This window comes from Octopus bimaculoides, chromosome 2, assembly GCF_001194135.2.
Source record: "Octopus bimaculoides isolate UCB-OBI-ISO-001 chromosome 2, ASM119413v2, whole genome shotgun sequence".
NCBI lineage: Eukaryota > Metazoa > Mollusca > Cephalopoda > Octopoda > Octopodidae > Octopus > Octopus bimaculoides.
The window spans coordinates 11,282,106-11,294,543 of NC_068982.1; the positions used below are offsets into that span (position 1 = coordinate 11,282,106).

A 12,438-nucleotide genomic window follows, 5' to 3' on the forward strand; every position below is an offset into this window, starting at 1 on the left:
AATCCACTCACGAGGCTTAGGTCGACCCAAGGCTATAGCAGACCACACTTGCCCAAGGTGCCACACAATGGGACTGAACCCAGAGCTATGTGGTTACGAAGCAAGTTTCTTACCACACAGCTACACCTTTAGTACACACAGAATTATTTGCATCTCTCAAAATAATTGCCATTTTTTTTCTTTTTAATTATGTTTGAAGTTGTAGCATTATGATTTTGAAAAAAGAAAAAAAAAAGCAAAGTTGCAAAATTTGTTGTTTCCAAAAGTTATAAGTTTTGTAAACAAATCTGTTGTAAATGAGATTTGTAACTGATTTACAAATGCTGTTAACAGCATGGCCACAACCCACTGACAGAAACTAATAAATGTTTTGATATTTACCTCCATTTCTGATCTACTTGAATAATATTCAGTCTGCAGGCATAGTTCATACTACTTATTTATTTATCATTTTTCATGTTTTGTTACTCCTGGCATCTTTTCAGTTCCAACAAAATTTCAGCTGATGTCATGCCAGGAAATCAACTATTTCCTGTCTAAGGTTTTTGGTTATTTTCCTAGTTTCCTGTTATTTCTTGCTGTTATTAAATAAAGCAACTGAGTGTTGAGGTTTGTCATTGGCTCAAAGCAGTTTAGCTACATTCTACAGGATTTTATCAATGATTAGGATTTAGCTTAAGCAGTATAAGCTAAAATAAGCATTCATCAGTTATATAACATCACAGGGGTCAATGATGTAATTTCTATGTGGTTGATCGACTTGCTAGAGATAACAACTAAATTTCCATGAAATTGTACTGGTGTCACATAAAAATTACCCATGTTGGTGCCATGTAAAAAGCTTCTGCATTGATACCACATGAAAGCACCCAGTACACTCTGTAGAGTGGTTGGCATTAAGAAGGGCATCCAGCCACAGAAACCATGCTAAAACAGATGGTTGGAGCCTGGTGTGGTTCCCAGCCTTATCAGCTCCTGTTAAACCGACCAGCCCATGCCAGCATGGAAAATGGATGTTAAATGGTGACGATGATGACGGTGATGACAACGATGACGATGATGACGACGATGACAATGACGACGACAATGATGATAATGATGATGTACCTTCCTCTGAAAATAGGTGGTTAATTGGTGGTTAATTGGTGGCTTATGTAGTCTTACATGGACGATACCTGAAAACAAAAGACATGATGGCCAAGACTGGAACATATTCCTTCACTAGTTTCAGAGAATGTGTGATAGATACAGACACAGTTCCTTCCTTCAGACCAAACCAACAAAAGAAATTTTTTAAAAATCATATATGAACTCAATCAGGATTGACCTGAGCTAAACAATTATCACTTAATATTTCACTGCTTGTGGAGGCGCAATGGCCCAGTGGTTATGGCAATGGACTCGCAGTCGTAGGATCGCGGTTTCGATTCCCAGACTGGGCGTTGTGAGTGTCTATTGAGCAAAAACACCTAAAGCTTCATGAGGCTCCGGCAGGGAGTGGTGGCGAACCCTGCTGTATTCTTTCACCACAACTTTCTCTCACTCTTTCTTCCTGTTTCTGTTGTGCCTGTATTTCAAAGGGTCAGCCTTGTCACACTGCGTCACGCTGAATATCCCCCGAGAACTACGTTAAGAGTACATGTGTCTGTGGTGTGCTCAGCCACTTGCACATTAATTTCATGAGGAGGCTGTTCCATTGATCGGATCAACTGGAACCCTCGACGTCGTAAGCAACGGAGTGACAACAAAAGATTTCACTGCTTACAGCAATGACCTGTAACTGCTATATAATATCTGCATACATCTTGTGGGAGATGTACATTAATTAGTTTTAGGGTTGGTAGGTCAATACGCTAAAGATCGGTCGACTATGAGACTCCACTGTAATTTATATTTTACTTGTTTCAGTTGTTAGAGTGTGGCCATGCTGGAGCACAACTTTGAAGAATTTCTTCGTTGAATGAATCAACCCCAGTACCTTTTTCTCTTTAAAGACAAGTACTTATTCAACCAGTCTCATTTGTTGAACCGCTAGGTTATGGGGGATGTAAACAAACCAACATCAGTTGTCAAGTGGTGATGGGGAACAAACATAAACACAAAAACGCCCACACATAGTTATATGTATATATATTTATATGTACACATAAATGTGTGTATGGGCGGTGTATATATAAAAGAAGGAAAGAAAATGGAGATAAACAAGTGGTGGTGGTGGTGAACAAGTTTGTCATTCTCCCTCATAACTTGATGTATTCTGAACCGAACAAAATAATTATTTTCCAGGACAAAATACTATGGATGATAATATTTTTAAATGCTGAGTTTACTATGTCGAGATAGAGTGTATATGTCTCTATGTGTCTGTGTGTCTGTGACTGTGTTTCTGTAACATAGGATTAAATATTTTCATGATAATTACAATTTCAAATAAAAAATATTATTGATATATGGGAAATGTAAATTTGCAATGCAATTAATTATTTAACTATTTCATAATAACTTGAAATATTTCATACATTAAAATATATAGTCATGTCATGGTACAGATTAAAATGTCAAAATTAATTTCATTTATTGAAGTTTTTTTTTTTATTTTAAGTGGAAAAAAAAATTTAACAAGTGTTTCTACAACTGCAGTGTATTGATATCAAAGTGAGTTTTTAATCTGTTGGTTTAACAAGGATTAGTAATTAATTAGTAGGATGGAAGTGATAAATGTATTTTTATTCGTTGTTGTTCCCAGATGAAAGACCAGAACATTTTGAAGTTGTAAATATTTTATGCAATCATTTCATCATTATTAATATCAATTAGGAGAATACATTTTCTAATTGTGTAACACAAAAAGTACTTGCACTTTGACTTATGGATCAAAAGCTTGTATTTTATCAGAAGCATTGTTGTGCACCCTTGAGCAAGATCTCTGCTTGCATGTCTCTACTTGTTTTAATTACCAAGCTGTGAATTGTGTACTTTATGGTAGAATGTCAAACTAACAATGTACAAATAGTTGCATAGGTTACAATTCTAAGGGAAAATTCTATTAAATTATAATGATACAATAACATAAATGCGAAGAGAGGAATGTAGATATCCACATAGCCATTTCACCTTTTATAATTTCTAATTATATGATAATATGGTTTGTAAAAGTTTATAATGAACATTTTCATCTTAATTCTCAGGTTCGTTATGACAATGTAGAAATTGAACCAGGAATGACAATTACACCCTCTCAGTCAAGAAATCCACCTAAAATTTTATTTGATTCCCACCCAAGAGAGTATTATACACTCATAATGAATGGTAAGTAATATTATATCTGAATAAGTAAGGCAGAGAACTGTTAGCAAGATTGTTAACAAGTGAAATGCTTAGCAGCATTCCATGTTTAACACTCCTGCCAAGGTCAGCTTTGCCTTTCAGCCTTTCAGGGTTGATAAAATAAATACCAGTTAAACACTGGGGTTGATGAAATCAACTTAACTCTGACCTCGAAATTGCTGGTTTTGCACCAAAATTTGAAACTAGCATTACATTTGAATAAAAACAGATATAAATAAAAGATCCCAAGTCTTCAGTGGACCACTCAAGAACTGGTGCTCATCTCCAGTTGTATAATATGAAATTGGTGAGATGCAAATCTTCTACTGAACAAGCTGTCAATCTACTGCAGATTTGTTATAGATTTAAATTTCCAGATGAACTGGCATTTATTTCTAACAGAATGGTAAATCATAGAACATAACTGTACAACAAACACTTCTGATACTAACTTGCTGTAGGTTTTATCATGCACAAAAAATACTCTCATTTTAAAGTTTTAATCAGCTTTATTTTACATCCAACTTCCTATGCTGGTATGAGTTAGAAGATTCTCATAATGTCTTGCTACAGCAGCAAACTGGCAGAATCATTAGCACACTGAGCGAAATGCTTCGGGGTATTTCGTCTGTCTTCACATTCTGAATTCAAATTCACTGATGTCGACTTTGCTTTTCATCCTTTTGGGGTTGTTAAATTAAGCACCAGGGAAACACTGGGGTTGATGTAATCGACTAGTCCCCTCCCCCAAAATTTCAAGCCTTGTGCCTTTAATAGAAAGGATTGGGTGATCCCTTTCGGTCATGAATGTCTATAGGATTGCACCTAGAAAGTTACCCTCCAAGGCACAAGTCCAGGCAAGGTTGTTTTATAGAAGACCAGCAATTGCCCATGCATACTAGCCTCCCCCTCTCTATGCCACCAGTGTTATCCAAGGGAAAGGCAAAGGGGCTGATACAGCTTGGCACCAGTGACGTCGCAACTCATTTCAATAGCTGAGTGAACTGGAGCAATGTGAAATAAAGTGTCTTGCTCAAGAACACAACACGCAGCCCGGTCCAGGAATCAAACTCACAACCTAATGATTGCAAGCACAATGCTCTAACCACTAAGCCATGCACCTTCACATAGTAGAAAGGATTATCATTATTATTATTATTATTGCCTATTTTCACAGTTAGGTGCCCATCCTCTCACCAAACACTTTAAAATTTTATGAGAGCAATAACACTAATTGAAAACAGGTATAGCATTATGGCAGTGGGGGTTTGTCCATATATGGAATTCTGAAATCATTTGATACAAAAATAAATTCCAGGGTCGAAAATTAAAACATCAGAATTCCTTTCTCAATAAAAATATTGTCAAAGTTTTCTCTTCTATTTTACTGTTGAATATTTTTCTCCATCTATTTCATTGTGTTGCAATCTATAAACAGATCCAGATTCTCCAAGTCGAAATGATCCCAAGTTTAGTGAGTTTCACCATTGGCTTGTGGTCAATATCCGTGAAGGGGATGTCTCTAAAGGGGAGACGATGTCTGAATATATTGGACCACTGCCAGGAAAAGGTTCAGGTTGGTATCAGAATTTTAATATATAACAGTGCAATGTTCTAATATAATGCAGTATGGTACAATATGGTGCCTACATCAGTGGCGTGGTACAATATGGTGCCTACATCAGTGGCATGGTACAATATGGTGCCTACATCAGTGGTGTGGTACAATATGGTGCCTACATCAGTGGTGTGGTACAATATGGTGCCTACATCAGTGGCGTGGTACAATATGGTGCCTACACCAGTGGCGTGGTACAATATGGTGCCTACATCAGTGGCGTGGTACAATATGGTGCCTACATCAGTGGCGTGGTACAATATGGTGCCTCCATCAGTGGTGTGGTACAATATGGTGCCTCCATCAGTGGTGTGGTACAATATGGTGTCTACATCAGTGGCGTGGTACAATATGGTGCCTCCATCAGTGGCGTGGTACAATATGGTGCCTACATCAGTGGCGTGGTACAATATGGTGCCTACATCAATGGCATGCCATAAAAGAGAGAGTAAGTCGTCCCTTTTATTCATAGACTTGGGTGACACCTTGAGCAAGTACTCACAACCCTTTAACCTTCCCAAGGCAGAGGATTCCTAGACCAACAGCTTGAAGGTTTTTGCAACCAAGAGGAAGACTTGTGCCATCAAACAATGGTCAGACATCAACTAGCAAGTGAGCTGCTACTATAGAGCAGCCTCATCATTGGCCATGCTTGTTGCACTCTTGTACCCCACTTGGTACTTGGTGTGGGGCCCAGAGTGGCAATCTGGTAGGGGACAATGCAACTGTCTTACTCACCATCCAAGGTGTTTTGTTCTTGAACGGAACAATCAATGTCGAGCTTTGAAAGACAACCGCCAAGGATACAACAGAGCATCATCATCATCATCATCATCATCATTGTCATCGTTTAATGTCTGCCTTCCCTGCTAGCATGGGTGGGACAGTACCACAAAAGCCAGCCAGGCCGAAGCCTGCACCAGACTTCTGTGACAGTTTTGGCAGGATTTTTACAGCTGGATGCCCTTCCTAACACCAACCACTCAGCAGAGTGGAGTTAGTGCTTTTCATGCACAGGCAAGGTGAGTAATGCTTTTTATGTGACACAAGCACTGGCGAGGTCAGTTTTGGCAAGGTTTTTACAGCTGGATGCCCTTCCAAACACCAACCACTTTACAGTGAGGACTGAGTGCTTTTAAGTGGCACCTGGATTCATTTGTATACTTCATTAAAATTTCATGACTTACATTTCTGAGTTCAAATAACAGTGAAGTTGATATTGCAATTCATTTCTTCTGGGTCAAACTGTTTGAAACTGGTTATTTAGTTATGAATAATGCTTACAATATGTCTAGGTCACAGCCAAAGTAAAACAAGCCTCTATGTCAAGTGTGGGCCAAGATGCTGTATTCAGCTCTTTAATAGTTTTGAATGGTAAAATGGTGAGCTAGGAGAATCATGACTGCACTAGACAAAATGCTTAGCAGTATTTCTTTTAATTTAATGCCACCAGGGTCAACTTTAACATTCATACCTTTGACATGAATACTAGGGTCAAAATAACCAACTTATTCCTCCTACAAAATTCCTGGCCTTGAGCCAAAATTAGAAACCAATAATTTTGAATGACATGCATAATGTCATGAGTATATAATTATAATTACTTTTTTCGAAAATTTCGTGCCCTATTCATTAAGTCTAATCTTGTTAATTTGAATATTTTCATTTAATTTCTTTTTCTATTTTTCCTTCTTGGAGCAGCCAGTGAAACAAGTTACCATATTTGATGGCCTATAAGACGCACCTTTTTTTTACCCAAAAATGGCTTTAAAAATCCCCCTGCATCCAATGCACTCAATGTAGGCTCAAAACTCACTCAAAACGGTATGTGTGTTTATAATATGTGTGCTGCCATCTATTGGTGAACAATCGCCTACAGTATGTTTATATCGAATGAGGAAGCAATAAATTGCTTATAATTACCGGTTATAACATAAAGTTATACAGGTAAGTGGAGGATTTAAAACATTGTTTTAGTGGTAATTTATTTTATAAAAGAATAGCCTAGGCTAGGGTGCATTATATGCACTTGTGCATCTTATAGGCCATCAAATATGGTACAATATCAATTGTGTTATTATTTAAGTGATGTATCTTGATTTATGATAAATAATATCTCATTAATTATTAAATTTTCGTGTCTAGAAAATGGTTGCTTCTGCCAGAATAAAGTCCTTTTATGGTGCAGCTTATTATCTTCAGTGTCCTCATCGTTATAATTAAGGAATTTTACCATTAACATTCCTTGTAAATAAATCACTTGCCCCACTCATTTCATACACACGCACGCACACACACTACATACATATATATGAACATGTCTAGATATGCAATTATATGCATGAGAATACATACATAAAACAAAACATACAAATCTACACGTATACATACATACAAACAAAAATAGCTTCTTGCTGATATTGAAATTGCAGTGAAGGAACTTTGAATCTAGGTTAGAAACTGGTTCTTTTTTGGGCAAGAAATCTTGAAATAAAACTGAGCAATGACATACATACACACATGCATGCATACACGCATGCATACATACATACATACATACATACATAAATACATATGCATACGCCTAGACATGAAAATATACACATAAAAACGCATCCATAAAACAAACATACAAATCTGCGCATACAATAACACCAAATACTGCACACACATACACACACACATATGCACAAATACCTAGATAATGTTGATAAAAGTTCCCATGAAAGAGCCTTGAATCTATGTTAGAGTCCGGCTCTTTCTCTATGGACAAGAAATACAGAAATGAAACTGATTGATAACATACATACATACATACATACATACTTACATACATACATACATACATACATACATACATACATACGTGCATACATACATACATACATACATACATACATACATACATGATGGTTGCTTACTCTTTATGCAGAGTCTGACCATCTCCTGTACCTACACCTTAGATCCATCATGGCTTCTGATGTGGCTTTTTAAACTAGACAATGTTCTGAAAAGACACCCACATAGATTGCATATCTGATTTGGATCACCGTGAGCTGCAGATATGTTCTGATCTTTGTGGATTTTAAAAATGTCTTTTGAGGCCTCCATTAGATCTTCAGGCTTTATGGCATACACAGTATTGGTAGGTTTTCACAGATAGTTGGTGGAGGTTTGTTTTCCATGGCTCCACAAATGAGATTTGAGCCCAGCAAAAGAAAGGCATGATCTGTCACAAATTGTGCACATAAAAAGGTGGATGGGATTTATTTTCTTGGTGATCGTAGTATTTTTCTTTAAATTTCTTTTGAGTTTCACACGGGTCATCCTAGTTTCTACAAAAGCTTTCACTCCATTCCACACCTTTGTTCGCCATCCAGCACAATCTGAAGCAAAGGTTTCTATGGCCTTTCCAAGTGACTTTATGTTAATCTATCTATTTATCTAAGTGCGTGTATGTGCATATGTGTACATGTGTGTGTAAGTATGTGTGTGTGTATATAATATATATGTACGTATATATACATATGTATGTATGTATACGTACACACACATGCACACACATATACATAGGTATTCATTTTTATAGTCTTACTTTCGTTTAATCCATTCAGGCCACCACCGTTACGTATTCGTGTTATACAAACAACCTAATGGCAGAATGGACTTTCCTGGACTGAAAAAATTAACAAACAACAGTGCAGAAGGTAGACCTAACTACAGGATGAGAGATTTTGCTCGTAAATACCATCTGCAGGATGCAATCTATGGGAACTTTTTTCAGGCTGAATGGGATGAAAGTGTACCCAAGCTGCAGGAACAAATTAAAATGCAAAGCTAAATATTGATTTGATATAAGAACAGTCAAAAAGAACATTACTTTCAGTTGTTACTAACGAAAAAAATACAAAAAATAAAATTTTAATGATTTTTAAGCTACTAAAATATATTTTGCTCATTATAAATGTCACAGGAAACACTATACAATAAAGAGAAATATGTTTTGAAGTAAGAAGATACTTTTAACTGTTTAATTCACTTCTAGCAATTCGCATTAAAATATTTGCACATTAGACAAAATACTTTACAGAACATTAACTATAAATATTCATTTGGCAAAAAATGTATTTCGTTTTCTCCAAGTTCTGTAACCCTTTAACATTCATATTACTCTGGCAAACATGATACTTATTCATTCAAATCATTTTAAATTAATCATACATTATCTCAAAACTTGATTGTATATTTTTAGAATGACATTGTAGGGTAGGCGTGAGAGGCTGGATCTGGCCAGTTTGAGCATAAAAGAGGTAGAATATTTGATTCTGGATATGGCCACATTAAATGCTAAATGGTTAGAACCATTCTACCAGGGACAAACCTCTTTTGGTTCTTTGATTCAAAGTAGCCAGTTACAAAATGTTTGTCTCAATATTAAATCTTTCCATAATAGTTTTTTTTAATTTTTATTTTTTTCTAAGAACCCTCTGTTAATTAATATTCTAAACACCAATTTGAGATAGAAATAAATGTAAAAATTAATTATTTGACTAAATCCCTTGAAATTCTTGATTATTTTCAAAATTGATGAACTTTCACAGGTATGCAGCATAAATCATTTGAAATACAGTTATGAAAAGCTTAACTAGATTTCATAAAGGCAATAATCACCATAAAAGTCCAGCTGTAGTGTCTCTATATGCAGACACATGTCCTTTCTCTTCTTCACAGATGTACGGTTTTAATGCTTAACTCTATCATGGAGGTGCAATGGCTCAGTGGTTAGGGCAGCAGACTCGCGGTCGGAGGATCACGGTTTCGATTCCCAGACCGGGTGTTGTGTGTGTTTTTTGAGTGAAAATACCTAAAGCTCCATGAGGTTCCGGCAGGGTGTGGTGGCGACCCCTGTTGTACTCTTACACCCCAACTTTCTCTCATTCTTTCTTCCTGTTTCTTGAGTAACGCTGTGATGGACTGGTGCCCCGTCTAGCTGGGGGGGTGGGACACATATACCATAGAAATCGGGAAACCAGGCCCATGAGCCTGGCTAGGCTTTGAAAGGGCACATAAAAAAAAAATATTAATTCTATCAGCAATCAATAAAAGGTATCTATACAGGTAAAATATGTCAGCCCATTCTCTCCCTCTCTTTCCCTTTCTCCCTCCTGTTCTTTCTCACCCATTCTTTCTCTCTCTTTCTCTTTCTCCCCACCCCTCTCTCTCACACACACACACACACACACACACAATCTGAATTTGGTTTGATATTTCAATGTTATCATTAATATTTGGTCCCAGTCAGCCTTGTAGAAAGTGTTCCAAACATGGCCATCTCACTTTTTTTTCAGACAGAGAATTAAGCACTCTATTAACCAACATGTCTTCCATTTTTTAAACATAAAAGTGTAGTTTGAGAGGGAATTTGTCAACTATTTCCAGCAAGTTGTGCATCTATTAGTTAAGGCTTTCTTGTTGGTTCAGCACAGATTCTGAAGTTAGAAACATTTGGAATGCAATTACCATAAACAAGCAAAACATGTCTGAAGTCATTTTAAGGTTGTCTCCCTTGCAGTAATTAATGCTAATGATAGCCAGGTAGCTAGAAATGCATTCATTGTTCTGCTGAAAGGTGGTACCTTGAAATGATTGTTGGTGTTTCTCAACATCTATCGCCTGAAGCAAGAAAAGTTCTCCATGGCAAACTAGCAGTAAATACAGCCTTTGGACAAGTCAAATATGTCCCAAACACATTTCAACTGATCTAAATGCTTGTTTTATAACAATGTCACAGTGTGTCGGCCTTCATTGTCACTGTAGTCTTAGGTGTAAGAATATTATGGATTAGACTGGCTGCATATGTTGTAAACAGGAACAAAACTCACAAACATGTTATAATATATTTATTTAAGGAAAGGTTGAATATAGATATAGATGAATTTTCAGATAGTCACTGAGACTAAGGAAATAGGGATCAACTTTCATGGTATCTAAAGACATTAAATGGCTTACTCTAAAAACAGTAACAAATTGGTCTTGAATGAAAATTGAGATGTGAGTTTATCCAAATCTCTTCTTGCTTCTGGAACAACTGTTAATTCTCTTGGAGAAAAAGACAAAGAAATGAGTCAGCCAAATTTTAGTGAAGCTCTGCCTTGGTCTGCTTGCTTGTGGTGAGAAGTGAGTTGTGGGTTGCTTGGCTGTTCTCAACCGCCATGAAGAGTTTTAGCACCAAACTGCTTATAACTTGAGAAAAGAGAATGAATATATATATATATCTATGTGTGTTTGGCTTTTGTGTTTGTGTTTATCTTTATCTCACAACACCACTTGACAACTGGTGGTGGTTTGTTTACATACCTGTAACCTGCTGAGACCCCCTTCGGTCATGACTGACCATGGGATTGCACCTAGAAAGTTACCCTCTCAGGCACAAGTCCGGGCAAGGTTGTTTTTTTTATGGAAGACCAGCAGTCGCCCATGTATACCAGCCTCCCCTCTCCACACCACCAGTGTTATCCAAGAGAAAGGCAAAGGCTGATACAGCTTGGCACCAGTGACGTCGCAACTCATTTCTACAGCTGAGTGAACTGGAGCAACATTAAATAAAGTGTCTTGCTCAAGAACACAACACGCAGCCCGGTCCGGGATTCAAACTCATAACATCACGATCGTAAGCTCGACGCTCTAACCACTGAGCCATGCGCCTTCACTACCTGTAGCCTAGTGGTTCAGCAAAAGAGATAAATAGAATAAGTACCAGGCTTGAACATGGAAGTTAATACTAAGGTCAATTCATTCGGCTAACATTCTTCAGGGTGGTGCCCCAGCATGGCCACAGTCTAATAAGTAAAACAAATAACAGAAAGATAACATAATACCCAAGTTTTGGGTTATTGATATAGCTGAATGTTGGTGTTGAAACATTCCCAAAAGCTTTCAGCATTTGAAATATTAGCAATATTATTGAAAGTGTCATTAACGCTAAAAAGAAAAAGAAATACAAACAAATGAGAAAACATGAGTCTTTTACTAAGAGTATGACACTTACTATAGGACACGTTATAACCTAAATGTGGAACCATTGCTTTCAAATATAAATTTTCTTGGGTGTAACCTAGCATAAATTGGTTAAGAATAATCACAAAAAATTAATATAATAGATTAATGAAATTCTTTAACAGCAAATTCTTTTACAGTGACATGAAAGCTAAATGTGAACAAAAGTATGTAGAATAAATGCTGCTTCTTGAGAACTGGTTGAAATTATAGGCATTTTTTAGTGTGTTATATATAGACACCTACACACAGATGACTATGTGTGTGTATACACACACACACGTATATATATATATATATATACATATATAATTTTTTCTTTTGGCCCTTATTTGTAATTGTATATATAGTTTTCACCTTAAAAGGTATTTTTCATAGGCTGGCCACTGATCAATTATTTAATAAAATTTTATCCTTATATTATAAGTATACATATA

At 36.6% G+C, this 12,438-nt stretch overlaps 2 protein-coding genes across 2 annotated transcripts in view; one reads left to right on the top strand and one right to left on the bottom strand.

Moving 5' to 3' along the window:
* The window catches only part of LOC106871920 (protein D2), a 16,395-nt gene extending 6,954 nt beyond the window's left edge, over positions 1 to 9,441 (top strand). The window contains exons 2-4 of the mRNA XM_014918717.2: positions 3,189 to 3,309; positions 4,766 to 4,903; positions 8,560 to 9,441. Coding sequence (XP_014774203.1) covers positions 3,189 to 3,309; positions 4,766 to 4,903; positions 8,560 to 8,786 — 486 coding nt within the window. The 3' untranslated portion in view covers positions 8,787 to 9,441. The remainder of the gene's footprint in view (positions 1 to 3,188; positions 3,310 to 4,765; positions 4,904 to 8,559) is intronic.
* Positions 1 to 12,438, bottom strand: part of LOC106871845 (AT-rich interactive domain-containing protein 5B) — a 156,648-nt gene that overhangs the window by 43,058 nt on the left and 101,152 nt on the right. The window lies entirely within an intron of this gene.